General features: G+C 38.7%; 1 protein-coding gene across 3 annotated transcripts in view; it reads left to right on the plus strand.

Moving 5' to 3' along the window:
* LOC143879215 (3-phosphoinositide-dependent protein kinase 1-like) overlaps window positions 1-12,164 on the plus strand; it is a 28,155-nt gene that overhangs the window by 13,739 nt on the left and 2,252 nt on the right. The window contains exons 2-8 of one of the 3 annotated variants that reach the window (XM_077381666.1): window positions 7,270-7,450; window positions 7,642-7,694; window positions 7,792-7,893; window positions 8,502-8,607; window positions 8,693-8,771; window positions 9,045-9,210; window positions 10,206-10,389. In XM_077381666.1, coding sequence (XP_077237781.1) covers window positions 7,270-7,450; window positions 7,642-7,694; window positions 7,792-7,893; window positions 8,502-8,607; window positions 8,693-8,771; window positions 9,045-9,210; window positions 10,206-10,274 — 756 coding nt within the window. In that variant the 3' untranslated portion in view covers window positions 10,275-10,389. Of the gene's footprint in view, window positions 1-7,091; window positions 7,183-7,269; window positions 7,451-7,641; window positions 7,695-7,791; window positions 7,894-8,501; window positions 8,608-8,692; window positions 8,772-9,044; window positions 9,211-10,205; window positions 10,390-12,164 lie in introns of those variants that run through there. The other 2 variants (XM_077381585.1, XM_077381504.1) reach the window with 2 other exon arrangements.

Here is a 12,164-nt window from a genome sequence, read left to right on the forward strand (position 1 = left end):
GAATCCTATTTAGGAGAAAAGGCTTCAATCAGCTGATCGACGAGTACACCTTTCGAAGTCATGAAACTAAAAGAATCTTGACCGCATATGCAAAAAAGTCGTTTGACTTGATGTATGTAATTTGTCCTGATGACAGGTCTGACAGCTGACCCTTCCTCTGGCACTCCTAGTAAGGTACAAAATTCCTCATAGGTGGGACAGATTTCTTCCAATCCAAAGCGAAAGACATGGTTGTCCTTGTCCCAACACTGAGCGGCTGCTTGGAGAAGAGTCCAATCGACTTGGATGAAAGGGAGTATCGGAAAGTACTGCTCAAAGGGGTTGGTGAAATACCGGCTGAAATCGAAATTTTCGACGACATAGAAGTTGTGAATCCAATCATCAAATTCTTCCTTGCGGTCCATGATCTACCTATACGGAAGACAGAGAACAAAAACACAGTAAAACTCCTGGTAAAACATTTTTTTGTATTTTTTATTTTTTTTTACTTTTGATTTTTACAAATTTTCTCAAATTTTGACAGAACCTAAACATGTGAGGAGCTGAAAGCGAGGTATGCCCCTACGATCTGAGAAATGGGAGGACAACCCAGAAAAGATTAGGATTGAGACCTGAGATCACCCTGATTTTGAGATGACAATCGGACAGTGGTCCGACACTTTGAATGACAAAGGTTTGGCTGGGTATATCTTCTCGTGAGAAGACATATGCATTTGAACAGAGTCCTGACGCTTTGAACATGAAAAATGGTCCGGATAGGATTGTCTTCAAAAGTGAAAACAACATGACCTGAGTATGACTCCTGAGTTATGAACAAGACACCGGTCTGAAAAAAGGGTCATCTTCCCAGAGGAAGATGAAGATTATTTGGGCTGAGTTATGCCGTTGTCTGGACCAAAATAGGTGGTTGGAATGAGTCTAACCTTTCTGAAAGACTTACTTGAATTTTAGCAGAGCTCGGGTACTGTGACCATAACAATAGTCATGACAGGGGTATCTTTGTACCAGAAGATGGGTTCATTTTGGCAGAGCTCCGCCGCTGCTGACCATAACAAAGGTATGGAATGAGTCTATCTTTTCAGAAAGGATTGACTTGGATTGAGCAGAGCCCGGGTACTGTGACCATAACAACGGTCATGACAAGATTGTCTTCGCAGGAGAAGACGGGTTCATTTGGGTAGAGTTCCGCCGCTCTTGACCATGACAGAGGTGAGGGAACGTCTATATCTGTGTGAGACAATAACTCTGAAGAGGATTTGATCGAGGTGGTTAGGACAAGACTAAGGACATATAGACCTTATTTGAACAGAGCTTCGCCTTCTTGACTATAATGATAGTCAGGACGGATCGAGGCTCAAAAAGCAATAGAGCCGGACGAGGCTGAGACCAGGACGGTTTGAACATTTATTTGAGCAGAGCTCCGCTGCTTCGACCATAACGATGGTCAGGACGGGTTTGAACTTTATAAAAAGTAGAGCCTGATGAGGCCGAGACCAAGACGGTCTGGATAAGGAGGTGATTTGAGGGATTGCAATAATTTTTGAAAGATGGGACTAAAATGAGGGTCTTTTGGTTAAGCGTATTAACCGTAGGACAAACATCCCTCTAGGGTACAATGGTTGCTTATTCAAGAGTATGGGTTTGCAAACATGACTCTGGACAAACCAAAGGTTAAAAGTAACCTCTAATCTTGGGTAAAAGTAAGGTGTGACCGTTTGCGCATCGAGCTAGGGTAATGACATCCCTAGCAAGACTTGAGGCAACCCGGGGACACATTTCTAGACTCGCTCAACATGCCCGAGGTGGCCTGGGGGTTTAGTGTATCCCTATTTAGATGACTCTCACATCTCTCGAGAGTAACTGGTAGGCTTACCTAACTCTAAGCTCAACATGTCCTTAGACAGGACACGGTAACATCTAAGTGCATCATATGCTGGGCTATGCAGGGGATGAAGGCTTGAAGGTCTCTCTTGCCAATGTGATTAAACAACGCATGTCAAGGGTAACCCAACGCAACGTGAAGTTAATACATCATTGTTTTAACGTCGCCACAAGGGCGACGTGCAAAGAGGTGGTGCTTTCACCTCAAATGGATGCGAGACCAGTAGATTCGGGTGATGAAATCCCAAATACAACCGAATCCGTTCCAAGGGCTAGCACTCCCGGGTAATTAGGTATGCAAGTGGGCGATGAACTCCCATGGTGTGCGCGTGAAAATTTAAAAAAAGAGGGGTAAGCCTAGGTGTCTCCCGGGGCGTTTTCGTGTAATTTAATTGCGAGCATTGGCTCTAACAATTTTGCGGCAATTTTGAGCATCGGCTCTAGCAATCCCAGTAGAAAAGGCGCAGCAAGTGTATATGTACTAGAAAGTAAATCTAACACTTGTTTTATTTTTGCTATTCTGGAGCATCGCAGTTTGCGAAAACCCCTGAAGGCTATATCGGGTTAAGGATAACCCCAAAAAAAGGAGAAAAATCAAATTAATTGATTTCAAATTCTTGAAAATTGCCAATTTAGCTATATAGAGCTGCAACCTTTTCATTTGATAACAGGCTCTGCTTGAGAGGGATTATCATGTTCTTTTAAAGATTCCCCAGCAAAGTCGACAGTCTGTGGGAGCCGGTTTTTTCCCGTGTTTGCGCAGGACGACAGGGGATCACCACAATCGGGTTTTCAAAGAGGGGGTGTTATTTGATCTGCACATCTTGCGAACTCGAGACCGTAGTCCTAACTTTGCAAGTTAAAGGAACTCAGAGTCGCCACCTAGGTTAGGGTCTAGGACCCGTGTCTATTCTTCCAAGGAAATGAGTAACGACTCGAATTTCGTTGAAAGAATAGTAATCAGGGCTTCCTTTGCTCTCGGCCTAGAACCTTATATTTTACTCTGTTCGCTTAAGGCATGATCCTTACAGATATCCGGGTAAGGGTTGTGGTTACAATTGGGGAAGGTGTTAAGCACCCATTTTGCCCGGATTAATCCAGTCTCTTAACTTAAATTGGCATTTTTGAAGGATTTAAAATAAAAGGATTTGATTTTGTTTCCCTTGTTAGATTATGTTTAATTTCGAATATAAATGAAATGTATTTATGAAAGAAATAAAAAATAAGCGATAGTTAACCTGATTGATATTGTAAGTTGCTTACGGAAGATCCAGACATCGCAACTTACTCATAAGGCGGGTTAACTTAAATCAAACAGAAAAGGACTGTGCAAAAAGTAAAACAAAAGAAAGATAGTAGGGTTTATATAAGTTCAACGTGGGCCGTAGAACTTATTCACCACCACATACCTTTCGTAAAGCAGTAAATGCAGAAAGTAAAAGCAAGTCAGAGGGAATAATGTCTCAAGCGCTCGGCCGTAGTGGAACAAGTCTTTTTGACACCTCAACCTCGTACCTTACTTTGAAATATAAAAGTACGGAAAGCAGTAAAGTGCTAGAATTAGTAAAAGGTATGTAGAGGGGCTTGACACCACGAATGATGAAACCCACCCTACTAGTTTCGTAAATACACAACAGAAAGTAAATATGGTTAACCTGATTGATATTGTAAGTTGCTTGAGGCAGAGCCTGATTTCGCAACTTACTCACGACACAGATTAACTTAAATTAGATGGAAAAAGGGCAGATAAAGGGGATTGACATTATGAATGATGAAACCCACCGTATCTATTTTGTAAATGAAAGCTGTAAATAGCTTAAAGTAGTAAAGGGGCAGGTAGAGGGGACATAACGGATGATGAAACCCACCCTACCCGTTTTGTAAATACGCAACTGAAAAGTAAGTGGATTATATTATTTACATTTTTTAGGGTTTATTCTTACCACTTGGAGAGTTGGGGATCGTAATCGCGCTTGTTTGAAGAGGGAGACTTCAGAGATTGTCGAAATTTCGGCAGAACCAAGGCACTATATTGAGAATAGGGCGTTGGGTTCTCTGAAATTCGGCAGCGCTATCATGCTGTGTTGAAGGGGAGGCCTTCGAGGCTGCGGAGAAATCGGTGGCGCAACGGCGCTGTATAGCCGAATTGCCTCCGAGTCTGTCGAGATTTCAGCAGAACAACGGCACTACTATGGAAAAGTAGCTTTTAGTTCTGCGAAATTCAACAGAACAACGTCGTAAACAAGAAAAAAAAAACGCTCTGAACCTTCGGAAATCCGATGGAGTGCCGACGTCCGAAAGGGGCTACCTAGTGCTTCTATACTTTCTCTCTTCTAAAGCAAGCTAACTAGGGTTTCTGTCTGATTTCTGCAGGAGTTCGGGGTTTGAAAAAAAGAGGTGGAAATACACCGAAAGAGTGGCGTATATCTCAGAGAGGAGACAGAGAGGAGAGGGATAAAAAACCTTTACTAGGGGAGGGGTAAAAAATATCTGGGTTCGACCCAGAAGAATTCCATTCGTCTCAGACAAATTTGGGGTGACATCACCCCTTAAAGTGGGTGATGTCACATCCTACCCCCCATCCTATTTCGTCTCTTCTCTATTTCGTTGCGTAGTGTTTTCATCTTTTATCGGTACATTCGGTCGTCCATCTCATCCGATTGAACTATGATTCGCATGCGGTCAAGTCCGTTGGCTTCCTTGTGTTTAGGGCTTTCCAATGAACCAGAAATCGAGTGCTTTCAGGAAATCGGTTACCGGGTGCCCTTTTGGTGCAAAAAGAGAGTTTCGGACCCAAAGTTAACCTACCGATTGGGAATGCCATGTGCAAACGGGCTTACCGGTTTATGCCGGAAATGGCGGGTGCTGAGTGGACAGGCTTCTGGTTCGCCTAAAAACGCGTTTGCCATGTTAAAACGGGCTTTTTGGTGGCAGTTGTTTTCATCTCTTACCGATAACTTCGATCGTCCATATCTCTTGCGATTGGACTCCGATTCGCACGCGGTCAGGTCCGTTGGATCCCTTGTGTCCAGGGCTTTCCAATAAACTAGAAATCGGGTGCTTTCGGTAGACAAGGTGTCTTTCGGGCTGCCTAAAAGAGAGTTTCGGGCCTTAGGTTAACCTACGGATTGAATTGTCGTGTACAGACGGGCTTACCGGTTTGTGCCGTAAAAGGTGGGTGCTGTGTGGAAACAGGCTTGTCGGTAGTTTTCAAAATGGCTCTCAGAAATCGTTTGGTACCCTAAAGAGAGATTTGAGAGAAACACTACTGGTGCTCTGGAACTCTTCATAATGTTCTTCCTCGCGTCACCAATCACTAATACTTCTTTGACAAAATTGGGTGTCTACAGGTACTCAGATGGAGATTTGGCAGGATCTCTAGCTGATAGGAGATCTACCACAGGATACTGCACATTTGTGGGAGGTAACCTTGTGTCATGGTGGAGTAAGAAACAGGATGTTATCTCTAAATCTAGTGCACAGGCGGAGTATAGAGCTATGGCACACACAAGTAGAGAGCTCATTTGGTTACGTGCTCTCTTATCAGAGATCGGTTTCTCCCCATCATCTCCTTCTCAGTTATATTGTGACAACAAGGCTGTGATTCACATTGCCACAAATTCAGTCTTTCATGAGAGAACTAAACATATCGAAGTTGATTGCCACTTCATTTGGCACCGGATATAAAAAGGAGAAATATGCACAGTGTTCACTAGATCGGTGGACCAATTAGCGGATATGTTTACCAAGCCATTGAACAAAGCTAAATTGAGTGATAATTGTAGCAAGCTAGAAATGTTTGACATGTACATTCCAGCTTGAGGGGGAGTGTTAGTGTATGTATATGCTTATGGGCATATCCGTCTTTTGTACATTTCTCATTATATATAAATACATTAGTGAGGAGGAGACTCCCTAACTCACAATTTCTTTCTCTCAGTCTCTTCCTCAACACACATCATAGTCCAGACTCCAAATATCAGGAACCTTGATCAACTTAAGCTGACTTGAGTGTTTTACAACCTTACGGGTTACGGCTTTGCTTTATAGGGAATGATGTTGAATTCACAAACCCAAAATTGTCTTTTTTTCCTGTTTGGCAATCAATATAGAATCAATGAAATGTTTAATCTTTTTAACTTGAATGATGATTGCAAGCTCCAGATCCGACAACAAAGCTTCATTCCAGCCGTATTGTTTGTCTTAGTCTAAAATACCGTGGAATTGCACCCCCATTAGGCGAACATGGAGTACAAATAAGATACTTCCTATCCTGCTTAGCCTTGCGAAACTGGCCTGTTACTAATATGGCCTTATCGACCACGATCCGGCTTGTGTTCTTGGTAGAAAGCTGGGATGTATTCTTGTTAGAAGCATACCTCATTTTAGATTGAGCAGAAAGTTTCTGTGAGGTGATATGGGACCCAAGTAGTATAGAGAAATCCAATTTTTGTAGAGGCTTCTTGACGTGTCTAGGGTTGTCTAGGTAGCAACTCCCAAAGTATGAGGCCCATGTATGAGAAAAAAGGGGTATGATGAATGTAGGTAGTGTGTTGTTGAAGCATGTCACACCCAGAATACTCATAGTTGGACGTGAAGACTGTAGCATCTGGACTGCAGAGCACAAAGATTCGTACGGTTTTATCTCAAAAGTTATTGGAATTTGTGAACTTTGAAATTTTTGAATTCAACATCAAACTCAAAAATGTCAGATGAAAGTTGACACTGAAACATGTTACCCACTATTTCTCATCACGCTGGAAGTTTCAAGTGCTATGCTTATAGTTTCTGGGGCGTCAGAGGCCAACAAGTTTGGAACATTTTTCGAGAAGAGTTTCCGGGTAATAGCAAAATGAATGTACAATTCAATATCTTAGAAGCTAACTAAAAGATCTTTATATGAAAGACATTGAAAGTGTGAAAGAGTACTTTCTGAAGGGGATGCACTTAGTAAATTAAATAAGGCAATCTGATAATATTTCTGATGAAAATTTAGTTGAATGTTTCTTTATTAGAAAATTTTAAATAATCGTGTGGTTTACAATCAGATTTATGATTCAATAAATCTTCCAAGCATTGGTTTTATGTGAGAACTTGCATATAAGACAGTTTGATTCAATTTTTATGCTATTAAAGGCTGAATGAGAAATAACAATTTGAGTTTCACTTTATTTTAGAATTGTAACTTCGAAAAATTTCACCCCTCTCAGATAGCAGTATGGTATCAATAGCGGCATCCTAGGAGCATGATGCATCGGATTCCTAATTATTGGTAGCTTACCAACAAAAAAGAAAGAAAAAGTACTGCATGTATTTTTTTTCACTTTTAGTTTACATTCTTCTCTCATTATTTCCTCTAAATTATATCTAATATAGTTTCTTCATCAGGTTGTGAGGGCGAGGAAGAAGGACACAGGAAGTGTATACGCTCTGAAGATCATGGATAAAAGGTTCATTACTAAAGAAAATAAAATATCGTATGTGAAGCTGGAAAGAATTGTACTTGATCAGTTGGATCATCCTGGCATTATTAGGTTGTTTTTCACATTCCAAGACACCTATTCCCTGTGTAGGTATTTCTGGATTTAGCCATCACCAATATTTCAATATTCTCAATGCTTGGATAATTTATGGCCTTTCTTTGTGGATTCATGTCATACTATCACGTAGAAGCCGAGCCTGTTTATTTTGTTATAGTTGCCTATTTTGCCCAATTGAGTTCATTATCTGACATTTTCTTCTTAATTATATAACATGAAGACATGGCACTTGAATCTTGTGAAGGGGGAGAACTTTTTGATCAAATAAACAAGGTAAATTTCGAACACTGAGCTGAATAGTGCCACAAATATTGTGATGGCAATTAAGTTCTTCATTTATGGCATTCAGTTTATTTTCATTTGGGTGCAGAAAGGTGGTCTGCCAGAAGCTGAGGCTCGCTTCTATACTGCGGAAGTTGTTGAGGCTCTGGAATACATGCATGGTGTGGGATTAATTCATCGGGATATCAAGGTACTTTTTGGGTGAGACACACCTTTTTCATCAGCATGACATGCTAACAATCTATGTTAAAATCGTACAATTTACGATTTGAATCTACGAGGTTTGAATGATTCAAATATGAAGGAAGAATCATTTTCATAAAAATCGTACGATTCAAATATGATTTGATTTTGAATCATGCGATTTTTACGATTTTTTACGACTCTTTTTTGTTCGCTTATTTTTTGTGGTGGGCCCTTTACGATTAAAATAAATCGTATATGAACTCCCCAACTTATTAGCTAAAAACAAGTAAGGAAACCTAACTCTTTTTTTCTCCTCTTCTTTCATACTCCTCACGCTTCCTACTTCTACCAATACCAGCCGCAAGTTTGGATTACTAATCATGGAATTTTATATTTAATTTAATGGTTATGAATGAAAAATAGATAATTTCATATTTTATTCTTATTTTTCTATTTGTTTATATTTTTTATATTTTTCTCATTTTTATATATAAATCTGAAAATATCTTACGATTTACGATCCGATTTACAATTCGATATGATTTGAACACTGTAGCGATTTACGATTCGATTCTGATTTTCAGAACCTTGCTAACAATTTCTTTCGTGCAGCCAGAGAACTTATTGCTTACAGCAGAGGGGCATATCAAAATTGCTGATTTTGGTAGTGTAAAGCCAATGAAGGATAGTCAAATTAATGTCCCTCCAACTTCAGCTAGTAAGGTTATAATGATATTCTCTATGAAACCTTTTGCTCTGACGATGAAGTGATAGGTTATGTTCCTTTTGCTGTGCTTGTTTAGTTGAGAAGGCCTGTACCTTCGTGGGAACAGCTGGATATGTCCCTCCAGAAGTCCTTAATTCTTCTCCTGCAACTTTTGGGTAAGGGAATATCTCCTTACCTCATTTGACATGGACGTTGTGGTTCAGAAAAATCATACAGATACTAGGCCTGTCTCAACACATCTATCAGGATGAATATTTCTCTAGATAATATTTTATGTTTTCACGTCTGTAAATTAATATATGCACTATATTTTATGTATTCATTTACAATAATATAATTGCTTTGCGTTTTGTTTCCTTATTTTCATTTGGTCTTGTATGATAATGCTCCCCTTTTATCTTCTTTCACTCGCTTGTATGTTGAAACAGAAATGACCTTTGGGCACTTGGCTGCACTTTATATCAGATGCTCTCTGGAACTTCTCCTTTCAAAGATGCAAACGAATGGCTAATTTTCCAAAGAATTATAGTTAGAGATCTCAAATTTCCTGACTACTTTTCAGATGAAGCAAGAGACCTTATTGATAAACTATTGGTAAGCGACATTGAAGTCATATGTATGTTTTGTTGCAATATAAGCTTATTGAAACATAGGCTATTAGACTATCTTGAGATATTTGTGTTATTCATCTCATCATCCATGCTTTGGAGTACAAATTATGTGAACTAAAATTGAATTTATGTCTAGAAAATGTTATATCTTCATTGTCAATATGATACGATTGATTACACAGTTTGATTTATCTCGTTTCCTGTCCTAGTTTAGGATGATTAGTTTGCAAATTGAATTTCTGGAGTTCGTTTTCAGAAGCCAGGACAGTTCACCTGCTGCCTGGCTTTGTTGCCTTTGCAGTATTTATACTTGCATTAGAAAATGCATTTGAAAAAAATGCATTAGAAAATGCATTTGAATGATATTTTCATTCCCCTCATAAATTCTACTTTTCTCTTCCAGTTAATTTCAGGTGCTATCTTTTTGTCTCGCCGTTGCTATCTTCACATGCTACTTTTCCTCATTAGCTAGTTGAAATTAAATCAGTTATTTCATTTATGCTTGAAAGTGCAATTAAATTTTGATGATCAAAACTAGTTGAACTTGAAGGTATTGGTAGTTCTCTGATATTAGAAGCTAAAGGAAGAGAATTTGTCATATTTGAAAATTTGGTAGTTCTTCAACCCAAAGGTCGGAGGTTCAATCCCAGCTCACCTACCAAAAGAATTTTCATATTTATCATGGCAATTACATAGATGAAAGGTTGTGAACTAACCTACCAAAAAAAGGTTGTGAACTAAGGGCACGTTTGCCTACCATGAATTGTTTTTCATGATAAATTCAGTGTCCCTAAGTGGAGATGAGGGTGAAGTGGCGAAAAGTCAGGAAACAAAATACTGGAAACTAGTGTCTCCGGTGATGAGGAGTGGCAAAAAATCAGGAAACAATCGATTGGATTTTTGTTAGAGTTTTTTGTTTTCGAATTTTTAGGCACTCCTCATCACCAGAGACACTAATTTCCGGTATTTTGTTTACAGATTTTGAGCCACTTCACCCTCATCTCCAGTTGGAGACACCGATTTATCATGAAAAACAATTCATGGTAGCCAAACATGCCGTAAAGGTTGTTCGCTATCCAGAGTCTAAAATTGCTTTAGTTTCTGGGAAAATAGGAATACACAAATCTTTGAAGGTTGCAACACAAAGGTGGAAGTGGTTTCAAGACGTCACGGACAGCGGGTAGGTCGTCAAACATCATATTTATCATAGCAATTACTAACATGAAAGGTTGTGGACTAAAGATCCTCTGCTCCTCAAAGTCTAAACTTGATCTTTAATTTTCCTATGGTATTTTGGGCTGCAACTCGCACCAAGATTTTGTGTAGGTCTTTGAGTTGGTCAGGATTGACAGATTTAACTTCTGCATTCTGAAGTTTTCTTCTTTGTTAGTAATAACTATTCTTATCAGGATGCCTTCAGCAAGGGAATGTTGGAGAATCAAGGGATTCTATTTATCGGGAATTTCTTAGAAAAGTTAATTTGTAATGAAAATAGAGGATTTATCATCCATGAAGAACCAGCATTAAATACCATAACATGATACTTAAATTGTAAAAAATAACCTAAGACACTTGAAAAGATTACACATCCAGTGCCTAGTCACTCATAGAAACAAAAAAGAAATATTATACACCAACCACTTCTCCGTATTTAACCATTAAAGTCAAGAGAATGTATTGTTCTTTTTCTATATTTTAAGAAAGATTTTATCTTTTTAAAAAACGGAAAGGGAAAGCTTTAGGATGCATTAGAGATGCCCACCAATGTATTCTAAAATACAGAATGCAATGATTTCAATGATTATGTATCTTGATTTTCTTTGTAAGACACTGTGTCAACTTCCTCAACTAAATTCTGTTGGACCTTCTAATTTGAATAGGTTCCAAACTTCCTATTTTTTATATTTAATTGTATACAGTGCATTTCTTTGGTTCGTTATTGTAGTTTTATTAAGTCATTACTCGTAATTGAACTTCAAATACTTTTTTTTTGGAATTCTGGTAGAATTAAATCACAATAATATTGGCAGCACATGATTTGCCTAGTTAAATAATTTGTCAGAATAAATTTAAAGATAAATATATGCTTAAAGTAACATGTTATGATATTAACATTATCACTGTGACAAATGGGATTTTTTTTTATGGGCAAGCTGGGGTTTGGCGGACCCCTACCCGATGAATTAAACGAAAAACAAATGGGATTTGATGCTGATAACTGTTAACAGGTTTGATTGCTCAGATGAGCTTGAATGGATGGAAATGTGAAATCCTATTGGAGCTCGCAGAGGTGAAGCGGTCCTTTCTGTTTTTTTTGGGTTTGAAATAGAATGTTGTAACAGTAAATCTTGCTTATTGGATTATTGTGGGTTACTTCTGTCATGAATCATTGGGATGGAAATTTCTGCTAAATCTACTCACGGTAGTGTCGAGAGCTAAAGAAACATCATGGTTGCTAGAAAAATTATCCTCTTTTCTCCCTCAGAGAGTTAGGCTATAGTAATGGCAATCCTGTGGCCTTTTCTACTGGGTTATCTTAAAAATCTTGATGTGTTGAGACATGTCAACATAATTAGGGCTTGTGTCAATTGAGTGATCTGCCCCAAGATATCAGCTGGATAATTACCAGAAACAAAGCTAGGATGGAGTTAAATTAAGACACAAGATTTGTGTTATATCCATTATTGTGGTATACTAAGTGAGCTTTTCAACCTTTAAAAAAAAAAAAAAAAAACTGAACTTCTCCGCAAAGCCCTGTGAGGGTTCTATCATGTCCTTGTACTTTGTTTTGATTATGCCATTGCTATTTCCTCCACTGGTGCAAACTTTCCTATTTCTTGCACCGGTTATGTTTTTTTTTTTTTAAATGAGAATGATAGTTTGATAACTTCTGTCAATAAACAAGCCATTTATGAATTGTATAATGATGCTGTCTGC

The sequence above is a fragment of the Tasmannia lanceolata genome, unplaced genomic scaffold, assembly GCF_043159265.1.
Source record: "Tasmannia lanceolata isolate RefF3 unplaced genomic scaffold, GAP_Taslan_0.1 ptg000002l, whole genome shotgun sequence".
NCBI classification, from domain to species: domain Eukaryota; kingdom Viridiplantae; phylum Streptophyta; class Magnoliopsida; order Canellales; family Winteraceae; genus Tasmannia; species Tasmannia lanceolata.